General features: G+C 39.0%; 1 protein-coding gene across 1 annotated transcript; it reads left to right on the plus strand.

The window, feature by feature from the left end:
• Positions 1–7,972: 7,972 nt before the first annotated feature.
• On the plus strand, positions 7,973–8,917 carry LOC102494574 (olfactory receptor 9A4). Its single transcript, XM_006145067.1, has one exon. It carries the CDS (start codon positions 7,973–7,975, stop codon positions 8,915–8,917), a length of 945 nt encoding a protein of 314 aa, XP_006145129.1.
• Positions 8,918–12,006: the final 3,089 nt, after the last annotated feature.

A 12,006-nucleotide genomic window follows, 5' to 3' on the forward strand; every position in this document is an offset into this window, starting at 1 on the left:
TGAACCGCAGCTGACTATGTGGGAGTCCAGTGACATAGCCATTACGCTAACTGCTGGTCCCCCAGTCTGTGTCTCTTGATCAGATAATTTAACCCATTAACATTCAATGTTGTTATTGATATTTTTGGACATGTTCCAATCATTAAGTGAGCCATTTTATTGGTTGTTTTTTGTATTCTTGTATCTGTCTGTCTGATACTAATTTTTCTAGTATAGTACTCCCTTCAGAACTTTTTGAAGAGCTGGTCTAGAGTTGGTAAATTCTTTCATGTTTTGTTTATCTGAGAATGTTTTATCTTTTCTTCCTACATAAAAGATAATCTTGGTGGGTGTAGTATTCTTGGTTGAAATTGTTTTTCATTGAATACATTGACTGTATTTCCCCATTCTTTCCTTGCCGGCATTGTATCTGATAAGAAGTCCAGTGTTAGCCTGATGGGATAACCTTTGTAAGTAACTTGATGTTTCTCTCTTGCCAATTGTAGTATCTTGTCTTTGTGGTTTTGGCCAACCTGCCTTGGAGAAGACCTTCTTGGGTTGATTCTATTTAGGGTCCTGTGTATTTCTTGAGTTTGGTTGTTTGAATGCCTCTCTGGGCTTGGAAAGTTTTCTTCCAAGATTTCAAGGAATAAATTATTAATGCCCTTATTATTTTATTCCTCTTCTGGCATACCAATTATCCCAATTTGGGGCACTTGTTGTTATCTAGTATTTCTCGTAAATTATCCTCATTTTTGTTAGTTTTTTTCTTAGTCTGTTTGATCATTTTTTTCTAGGTCAGAGACTTTGTCTTCTACATTCTAAATTTGATCTTCTGCATGATCTAATCTACTTTTAATACTTTAGAGGGAGATTTTAATTTCCTGTGTCAAATTTTTCATCTCTAACAATTTTGTTTGATTCTTTTTTTATTGTGTCTATTTCTTCTTTCAAATTATGAAAGGACTTTCTCATCTCCTGGAGTTCATTTTCTTTTCTCTCTTGCATCTCATTTAGTTTGGTCACTATAAATATTCTGAACTGTTTATCTGACATTTCCATGAGTTCCATTGTGTTGTTTGTGAGTGATACAGAATTAATGTTTTCTAATCAGTGTGATACACAATTGAAAAACTAAGAAGAATTTTTTTCCAACTTCACAATTTTGTAAATAGAAGATTCACTGTTGCAATAGATGTTAGCAACCTCAGCATATAATTTTTTTTCTTTCCTTGTTGGGTAATTTCACCTTTTCAACTGAAGGAAGCAATTTGTAATTACTCTTTGGTATATTGGAATTGTCAGCCTTACTACTGCTGTGCTTTGAGGCCATTATTAAGTAAAATAAGATTTACTTGAACTCAAGCACTGTGATACTATAGCAATCAATTTGATAAACAAGTCAGTATCAAGTAACTAACGAACAGATTGCATATACACCATGGATATTCTGGATAAAGGGAAGTTTCACGTCCTGAGTGAAATTGAGAAGGGCTATATGAGATTTCATTGTGCTACTTAGCATGGTGTGTTAAAATTTATGAATTGTTTGTGAAATTTTCTTTTTCTTTTTTTGGAGAGGTTTTTACTATAGGGTGCATGTGCTCGCCAAAAAGACAGAGAGAGACAGAGACAGAAAGCAAGAAATCACCCCCCAGGGGGGATGGCCATACCACAATCTCTTCTCCTCCATTCTTCTCTCAGGATCTTGGGCACACACGCACACACGCCTGGCGTGAGTTTAAGCCACTGGGTTTGGGACGTGAACCATGGTTGACTACATGGGAGTCCAGTGACATAGTCATTACGCTAACTGCTGGTCCCAATAACTGCTAGGGTTTTAATGCCCCCCCCTCATGTGTTGAAATTTTGTTGCTATTGTGACTGTATTAATAAGGTGGAAACTTAATTTAATCATGATATTAAATAGGGCCTTTGGGAGGTAATTAGAATTAGGGAAGGTTATCAGGGTAGGATTCCCATGATTGAATACTGGTGCATATTTATCAAGAGGAAGAGAGATCAGAGCTGAAATGTGCTTTTTCCCCTTTACCATGCAATGCCCTTTGCAGCTTCAGAGCTCTATGGACTAAGGTGTGTATCCTCAAGAAGCTCCTCACCAGATGTGGCTTCTCAACTCTGGAACTCCAAATCTATGAGCTAAATAAACCTTTATTCCTTATAAATTATCCACTCTACTTTACTCATTTATAACAACATAAAAACAGAACAATAATATAAGAAAAAATTAAGTGATCTTGGGTTTGCTGATGGCTTTTAAATATAATGCAAAAAGCACAATACATGAAAGAAAAAATTTGATAAATCGGACTTCTTTAAAATGAAAAACTTGCTCCTCAAGACTGTTGAGAAAATCAAAAGAAGGGTCATAGTTTTGGAGAATGCACTAGCAAAACACACACCACACAGGGCATGTATTAAAATTGTATGAATACCTTAAAACACAACAATAAGAAATCAACTCAATTATAAAATGGAGAAAAAAATCTGAACAAACACCTTAATAAAGAATATATAAGGTGGCAAATAAGCATATGAAAAAATTCTCCACATAATCTCTTATCAGGGCTTAAAAATTAAGCTAATGAGATACTACTGCACACCTAGAAGAGTGGCTAAAATTCCAAACACTGAGACCAGTAGACAGCGTAATGGTTAAGTTGCTGGACTTCCACATAATTGACAGCGATTCCAGTTCTAGACTCATGCCAGGTGTTTGTGTATACATGCCCAAAATCCGGAGAGGAGAATAAAGGAGAAAAGATTATGGTATGGCCATCTTCCCTGGGGGGGGGTGTATTTCTCACTTTCTGTTTCTCTGGTGAGTGCATGCACCCTTTAGCAAAAACCTCTTTTAAAATAAAAAGTCCCAAACACTAAATGTTGGTTAGTATGCAAACCAACAGTAACTCTCATTCATTGCTCATGGGAAGATCAATGGCACAGTCACTTTGGAAGACAGTTTGACAGTTTTTAAAAAAACCACTGTACTTTTATCATATATTACAGTAATTTGCTCCTTGATATATATCCAAAAATGGTATGTTGAAATTTTATGTCTCCACAAAAACCTGCATGTGAATGTTTATAGAAGCAATATTTTTAATTTAAGAATTATTTTATTTTACTTATTTATTTATTTATTTTAATTTGACCAGAGAGAGACAGTGAGAGAGAGAAAGTGAGAAAGCAAATTGCCAGATCTGGGATTCGAACCACAGTTGGCCATGTGGGAGTCCAGCACTCTTAGCCACCATGCCACCTGCCAGCCCCAAAAGCAATATTAATTATTACCAAAAAATAAAGACAACCAAGGTGTCTGTTTTGGGTTGAATTGTGTTCCCCAAAGTAACTGTATTGAAAACAACTTCTAGTAGTTCAGAATATGAACTTTTTTGGAAATAGTGCTGCAGATGTAATTATTTAAGATGAAATCATACTGGACTTGGGTGTGCCCCAATCTTACATAACTGGTGACCTTATAAGGATGTCTTACAAGGCAGACATAGGAACATGCCTAGTGAACATAAAACAAACTGGATAAGCAATGGAGAAAAATCAACAAAGCCAAATGGAATGTCTTTGAAAAGATCAAGAAAATTGATAAATCTCTAGTAAGAATAAACAAGTAACAAGTATAGCTGCCATCAATGGAAATAAGTGTTATCACAATAGATACAAATAAAGACTCCCTTTAAACTTAAAAAAAAGTGTAAAAGTGGATGTTATGAGCAACTTTATGCCAATGAAATTTATTTTCTGACATGAACTGTAATGAATAAAGGCATTTTGGACATTGTAACAAATCTTGTGAGGATGTATTTCTGTTTATTGTAGGCAACTACCTAGAAGTAGAATTGCTGGATCATAGAAAATGTAAAAAAGAGACTTTTTCCAAAGGAGTTATTTATTTATTTATTTATTTAATTTTTTAAAATACATTTCTTCCTCCTCCATTTTCTACTTTTCTACTCTGCCAGTCTATAGTTAACATTGGGGAAAATGTTTGAAGAAATTAAGCTAGACCTTAAATGAAAAAGTTTTGTTCTGTAATAACCATTTTTTTTAGAGGAAAGTTTCATCTGCCTTGGATTTTCTTATTCTCCAGCACTCTTCCTTTGCATTGTTCATGCTGTCATCACATGACGCAGACTGGGTGATCCACCTCCCCTCCCAGCCCTCAGCACAGTTCCCATGGGAGAGGAACTGGATTGTGTCCTCACTTCTCGATTATTGGCATTGCTATGTTAATTGGATTTTTAGGATCTATACTGGGCTAACACTAAAACATCCTGGATTCTGGGGGTAGTACCAATATAATCTCATTTATAGAGTTTATAAAGTGATGCAAATTTTTAGAGCATGGTTTGATAACAGCTAATAATGTAATAAATTATCTTAAAAATATATCTGTATAAGTGAGAAACTTACCTGTGAGAATATTTACTGCAATATCATTAATAGTAAGAAACTGGAAAAAATGAAATATTCATTAGCAACGTGCTATTAAGTAAATGATGGGATATTAATAAAGTGTTTATCATGCAATCACTTAAAGTGATTGATTTATAATTGCTTGTATGAAAAGGTTTAATGCACACAGACTTACACACATGTGCTCATGTAAGATATATGTATAAATTTATATATATTTGTGTGTATATACAAGAGAATTTCAAAAAGACTGTGGAAAAGTGAATTAGGTATGCTTATTTTGGTGTAAAAATATTTGAAATCCATGTATACTTTTTTAATTATATGCATTTTTTAAGAACTTTTGGAATACCCCTCCACACCTCCAGTATGAGAAGGTTTTTGATATCCAGAGGTATATTACCTCCTCTGGAGGTAAGTGTCTTCCAGGAGTTCCTCTCAGCCAAGTAGTGAGTAAGAAAGTGTTGTTATGGGAGGGGCTTGGTTTCTTTTGAGAACAAGGATACTCACAGCCTGAAGAGTGGATTAGAGAAACTGCAGAGAGGATGAGCACTATATAAAACCCTCTCTCCAGAGCAGAGGGCAACATCCTTTCTGCCTAGGGCAGAGATAGGCACAGCTCCCTGCCATTACCTAAGACCCTGCCCCTCTGCCCTTTCACTTCTTCCTGTTTCTTCCTGACACCTGCTGGCTGTAGTACAGGGGATAGATAACCAGAGAGGGACTGCAGGTTGTCTGGACAGTGCTTTAGAGAAAACTAGTTAGGCTCCACAGTTTTGTTCAGTGGTGACTGAAGCACTGGTGGGGTCCCCAGCTAGAGGGTAGCTAAGGCTCTGTGGGCTAAAGACAATCGGGGAGAGGCACAGAGAAAATCAGGAGGTTGACTATTCACAAGTTGCGTTGTTTGCTGATAACTTAGAACCTGGATGGAGGGCAACTTGAGTGTTGAGAAGTCCAGGCAAGAGATTTCAAGTTTACCATTAAACAACTTTCCAGTGTTCTACACTTGATTAGCCTCAGGAGGGAACCATGAAAGTTTCCTTCAGCTTTTCTGGGATAGCATCCCTAGTGTGTCTCTGAACTTGTACAAATTATTCCTCAGTGAATAACTATCCTTGGAGACAAATGTGGGAAAGAATGTAGGAAGCTTGAGAGAATGAGAAAGGGAGATAACCCCTCAGTACTGGTATTTTTGGATTTTTTCCCTAAGCTTCTGTATGTGGACAGTGCTCTGAGTAGAGGTAACAGCTGCTTCTATCTACTGAACATATCTCTGTGCTAGCCAAGCAAGAGGCAGGCTACACTGATCCTGGAGAGTTGACAGACTTTCCAGCCCTGACCCCTTCTCTGGATTTAAGCATCTTCCAGGAGATCCTCTCAGTCAAGTAGTGAGTAAGAAAGTGTTGCTATGGTAAGGGCTTGGCTTCTTTTTAGAACAAGGATACCCACAGCCTGAAGAGTGGATTAGGGAAACTGCAGAGAGGATGAACTCTATATAAAACCCTCTCTTCAGAGCAGAGGGCAGCATCCTCTCTGCCTAGGGCAGAGATAGGCACAGCTCCCTGCCATTACCTAAGACCCTGCCCCTCTGCCCTTTCACTTCTTCCTGTTTCTCTACACACCTGCTGGCTGTAGTACAGGCGATAACCAGAGAGGGACTGCAGGTAGTCTGGATATTGCTTTAGAGAAAACTAGTTAGGCTTGACAGTCTGTTCATTTATTGACCTTTTTAAATTTATCTTTTCACTGACATATTAATTTAAAATAGTTAGAGGGTATATGTAGTATCAGACTGTTCTTGGCACCTGTTTTACAAAAAGATGAAGTGAACAGGGAAGAGATTGATGTGCCTTTTAGATACCTAATTATATGTAGGATTTGATGATAAACTAATAAACAAATGGAAACACAATAGGATTTGTGATGTTGTCTAGAACCAACAGTAGGAAACATACTGCCTAGTGGAGATTAGAAAGTGGAGGAATAGGATGCATGTGCTGTTTTTGAGAGGATGAGTGAGAGAGAGAGACCCTGAAGATGAGGCATTTGAGCAGAACTCTGAGTGGGGTGAGGGAAGGAGCCCAGACAAAGGAAGTGAGTTTGACCAGTTTGGAACATTCTGACACTGTTCTCTACCCCTGGACTCTAGGAAAACGTAGGTGGTCCTAGAGGAACTGATCTATTATGTGGAATTTTCCAAGCTGCTCTGTGGAACTAGACCCTGGCAAATTGGGTATGGGGACAAACTACCCATTTAGAGTCTTGTTTCTCAAACAGAACAAGATAACTGGTTAATATAGTGGACATTGATTCCCAGCTGTTTTCTTGTCTCCTGCTCCAGGGTAGAGTGGACAGGGCAGATGTGAACTGAAAACTAAAGTTCCAGCTTCTTCACTCCCTCTGGACTCCTTGTCTTCTGTGTCATATGGTGACAAGAGGAATTGAAATCTCAGAGCTAGAAGTTGCTAACTGGGACCTGGTCAGACTCTGCCTTCTTGAGGAAAACACATTCACTAAGATAAGAGGGGAGGGGAGGATGGGTTTCACCATAAAAATGAAGAGGAAGAAGTAGATAGCATACTCCCAGCAGCCAGTACCCAGAAACCAGGGAGAGATTGCGTATTTTGTGTCAAAATAGGTTTCCCTTATGACAATGTCCTAGACTAAACTCTACTTCCTAAAAACACCTGAACAAATGATAAATATAACTGAGGTGCAAACTTAAATGAGCATAATGCAAGTGGAACCCCTGTTTAGAGGACATGAAAGAAAAAAGTTAACATTGTCTATGTAAGGTAGCTGGGAATATTATAATTGCATAAATGAACTAGGACTTACAAGACAGGGACATAATAGGCAGAGAAGACAAGTTAGATCATTGGGGTCATGAGCATCTGGGTTGAGACCAGCAGGTGGTGTAGTGGTTGAGGTGCTGGACTCCCACTCAACTGTAGTTCAAGTTTTGGACCCAGCAACGTGAAAATCACCTTGGGCATGTATACATGCATGCCCGAAATCCCGAGAGGAGAATGGAGGAGAAGGGATTGCAGTGTGGCCATCCCCTGCTGGTGGTTGATTTCTCACTTTACCTCTCCTGTCTCTTGCTTCAGCAAGTGCAGGTGCCCTATAGCAAAAAAATCTTAAAAAAAAAAAAGCCAATTTAGTTCCATTCAGGATGGATGCAGTATAATGTAAATGAGCAGGTGGTGATCAGGAAAGTGTGCAGGTTAGCTGGTCAGAGTTGAATTGGAGGCTGGATGCTTGGTGCATTCAAGGATGGGTAGGATTTCAAGCTTATTGTGTCATATTGTCCCCATTGTTGTTCTTTTTAGTCTGTATAGTCATCCTCATATATTGTATATATTCTTCACTAGACATTTAACATCAACCTTGTGTAGAAAATGTAGAGTCATATTGTGCAGTTGAGGAACAGAGGGCAATGTCTCTTCTATCTGAAAGGTCACCCCTTTGAAGTGAGAGACAGTGTTATCTCTCTATTGCTCTCTAGATTTCACAAGGAACGAGGACTCAGAACTAAATGTTGGGGAATTACTCTAGTGCCACTGAATTTTATCTTCTTGGCTTCCCTGGCTCTGAAGAACTCCACCACATTCTCTTTGCCACGTTCTTCTTCTTCTACTTGGTGACACTGATGGGAAATACGGTCATCATTGTGATCGTCTGTGTCGATAAACGTCTGCAGTCCCCCATGTATTTCTTCCTTGGCCATCTCTCCGTCCTGGAGAATCTGGTGACAACAGTAACTGTCCCTGTGATGCTTTGGGGGTTGCTACTGCCTGGGATGCAGAGGATATCTTTGACTGCATGTATTGCTCAGCTCTTCCTGTACCTTGCTCTGGGGACCACAGAGTTTTCATTACTGGGAGCAATGGCTGTGGACCGCTATGTGGCTGTCTGTAACCCTCTGAGGTACAACATCATTATGAGCAGCCGTACTTGCTACTTTGTGGTAATTGTGTCGTGGGTGTTTGGGTTCCTTTTTCAAGTTTGGCCTGTGTATGCCACGTTTCAGTTTACTTTCTGCAAGTCAAATGTGGTGAACAATTTTTTTTGTGATCGAGGGCAATTGCTCAAACTAGCATGTGATGATACACTTTTCACAGAGTTCATTCTTTTTTTAATGGCTGTGTTTGTCCTCTTTGGTTCTTTGATTCCTACCATTGTCTCCTACACCTACATCATCTCCACCATCCTCAAGATCCCCTCCGCCTCTGGTCGGAAGAAAGCCTTCTCCACCTGTGCCTCCCACTTCACCTGCGTGGTCATTGGCTATGGCAGCTGCTTGTTCCTCTATGTGAAACCCAAGCAAACGCAGGCAGCTGATTACAACAGGGTGGTATCCCTGATGGTTGCAGTGGTGACCCCTTTTCTGAACCCATTTATCTTCACTCTCCGGAATGACAAAGTCATAGAGGCACTTCGGGATGGAGTGAAGCACTGCTGTCAACTATTCAGGAACTAGTCTGGCCCTAAGGCCTTTTACATAGCAAAGCGCTTATTATGAACTCTAGAATAATCTGAAAGAACTTCCACGTTTTTGAGACGCATCATCATCATCATCATCATCATCAAATCATACATGTTCAACACCAGATTTTTAAGTTATTACTGATGTATATAATATCACTTGTTGCTACTTGAAATTCAATGATTGTTTCTAAATATATTTACATATTAATTTAAATTTATTATACATTTCACAGTAAGTTTTTTTTTTAAGTGTACAGTAATATGTGTATTTAGAATTGCAAGGAAAAGCATCTTCTGACTGTAGAATGGAATGATCACTCGATCCTATGTTCCTGAGGGTCTTCTTGTGAATGGCCCTGTGCCTTTAGTCTTCTGGCTACGTAAAACTCTCTATTCATTCTCTAGTTCGGCTTATTCTCTAGATTTTCTATCTCAAAGTCCTGTTTTCTTTATACTTCTCTGTATTTTTCTCAGCTGGCAGTATTTAGAGAATAAACTCTTTCTGTAAATCTGAACGTCTTTATGATTCCAGGATAGGTTGCTTTTAATAGGCATATCCCGAGGGGAACCAGCAGTTAGCGTAATGGCTATGTCGCTGGATTCCCACGTAGTCGACCGTGGTTCGTGTCTCGAACCCAGTGGCTTAGAACTCACGCCGGGCGCATGTGCGTGTGTGCCCAAGATCCTGAGAGGAGAATAGAGGAGAAGGGATTGCCGTGTGACCATCCCCCCTGTCTGGCGAGCACACGCGCCCTATAGCGAAAACCTCTCAAAAAAAAAATAGGCATATCCCCCCTATTTTGTGGACTTTTTCAAGCTACAGAAGGAAGAGCTAAGTAAGGCGATATTCTTTTACCTGCTCATGCTCTGTTTGTTGCAAAGCAGGTGGGAGATATACCTGTTTTCTGGGACTGAAGAGGAAGGGAGGGCTGACCTTGTTCGTCACTGGGCTAAGGGGACGAGAGCAAGAGTGACAGAAGAGGCAACCTCTGGTCCCTGTTTCTCACATTCTTCAATCTTTCCAAGTTCCATGGCACCTTCTCTGCTTCTTTTCTCTTTATTTGCTTGTCTTCTCCTGCCCACTGTCTCTCCTGATTCCTCTTTATGGTTTTTGCTTTTTTTATTTATTTTTACTTCAGTGACTCCAGTTCTGCAATTTATTCTTAGGTTTTCCATTTCCTATCTCTCACCACAAACCCTACTTTCCATCCTATTAGCAGCTTTTCTCAATATTGTTTGGCACTGCCCTGCTGCCTCACTTCTTGCGTTGCCCAACCTCATCCTTACCCCTTCATGGACACTGCCCTCTTCCCTGATGTTTTGATTTCTTCTGCACTGAGCACTACTTTCCTAGTACAGCATTTGTGTAAAACAAACTATTATTAATCATATGGGATATCAACTTGTGCTTGACTGAGTAAACGTTTCATTCATACAATGGAATTTTGTGCAGATTAAACAAAGAATGAAGTTTTTTCTGCCATGATTAGAAATGATATCCAAGGTGCACTCTTAAGTGAGAAAAGCAAAGTGCATGAAATTTAGTATTCATCCCTTTGTGTAAGAATGGAGTAGAAAGGCCAGCAGTTAGCATAATGGTTATGTCGCTGGACTCCCATATAGTTGACCACAGTTCGAGTCCCGGACTCAGTGGCTTAAACTTACGCGGGTGCGTGTGCGTGCATGCCCGAGATCCCCAGAGGAGAATGGAGGAGAATGGCCATCCCCCCTGGGGTGTGATTTCTCACTTTCTGTCTCTCTGTCTCTGTCTTTCTGGCGAGCGCATGCACCCTATAGCAAAAACCTCTCAAAACAAACAAACAAACTAACAAAAAAAACAAAAAGAATTCCTATTTGTAGTGTCTGCTTGTGAAAGGCTCCATGAGAAAATAATAACTGGTTGCTATGGGATTGTGATGATAGAAAGAGCAAGTGACACGGAGAGCCAGATTTTCACTGTATGCCTTTTCTTTTTCCTTTTGAGAGCCATGTGTTTAGACTGCCCACACCAAACAAAATAATTCCTTTGTGTGTGTGTGTGTGTGTGTATATGTGTCTTAAGGGATATATTAATTCATCCTCCAACCTGTTTTTAATGATCTATGAATAACTGCTTATTTACACACATGTATTATTCTTACTAGAAGGATATTTGCTAAGTAAAGTCTTAAAATATTTTGAAAGATTTCATAGAACTTATCATAGAAACTGGGAATTCAAGAAGAATATAAAAGATTAAGGTGTGTGAAGATGTGACTATACAATCTCCTTATCTTAAGACCTAGGTTATTATGTCTGATGGGGAAAAAAATCACTTTTAGCAAAAGTTGCAAGGCTGCCCTATGGTAAAAAAAGCTGCCCTGTCACATAGAACCTCCGTTTTGTGTGTACTAGTTCCCGAGAGTCAGAGAAAACTATTTATCCAGAACTCCATACTCCAAAACAGTGTACCAGTGCAGCTAAAATTGGAGAAATTAAATGTATAAACCCATAATATTCCCAGCCAGGGCAACTGCCTTCTGCTGTGCTGAATATTTCTCTACCTTCTCAAACTGATTATAGAAATACTTGATTTACATATGAATATACATGTATGTAATATAAACCATTATAATAATATTGGCAACTGATGTTTTATGTCATGCTGTCAGGAGCACCTTTCACATCTGGTTCTAGGGATTCCCTATTAATTTTACTAATGAGAGATCTATGTGGAAAATTCATGTCTGGACAATCCAGAAATTCTGAGTAGGTACTTCCTGTTGGATAAAACTTGACCACTGCAAGAATATGCCAGTAGATAATTTTTCCCCCTCAAATGGACAGCCATAAACACAGTGAATACATCTTTTAAGGTAAATAGACCCAAAGATCAAATAATTAATTGTACTGAATGGCAGAAAACTTAGTAGTGCACCATTTTATTGGGTTTACAGGCGTTTTGACTTCACATTCTTTGTCACTCATGCCTGCTCTGATGCAATGCATTCCCTAAAGGAATAAATTGCTCATATGTTCTTAATCAGTATACTAAGTTGTCTATACTGCTAAATAATACAATGCTATTTGCATATTTTATCT

Source organism: Tupaia chinensis, unplaced genomic scaffold, assembly GCF_000334495.1.
Source record: "Tupaia chinensis unplaced genomic scaffold, TupChi_1.0 Scaffold000140_1, whole genome shotgun sequence".
Classification (NCBI taxonomy): Eukaryota; Metazoa; Chordata; class Mammalia; order Scandentia; family Tupaiidae; genus Tupaia; species Tupaia belangeri.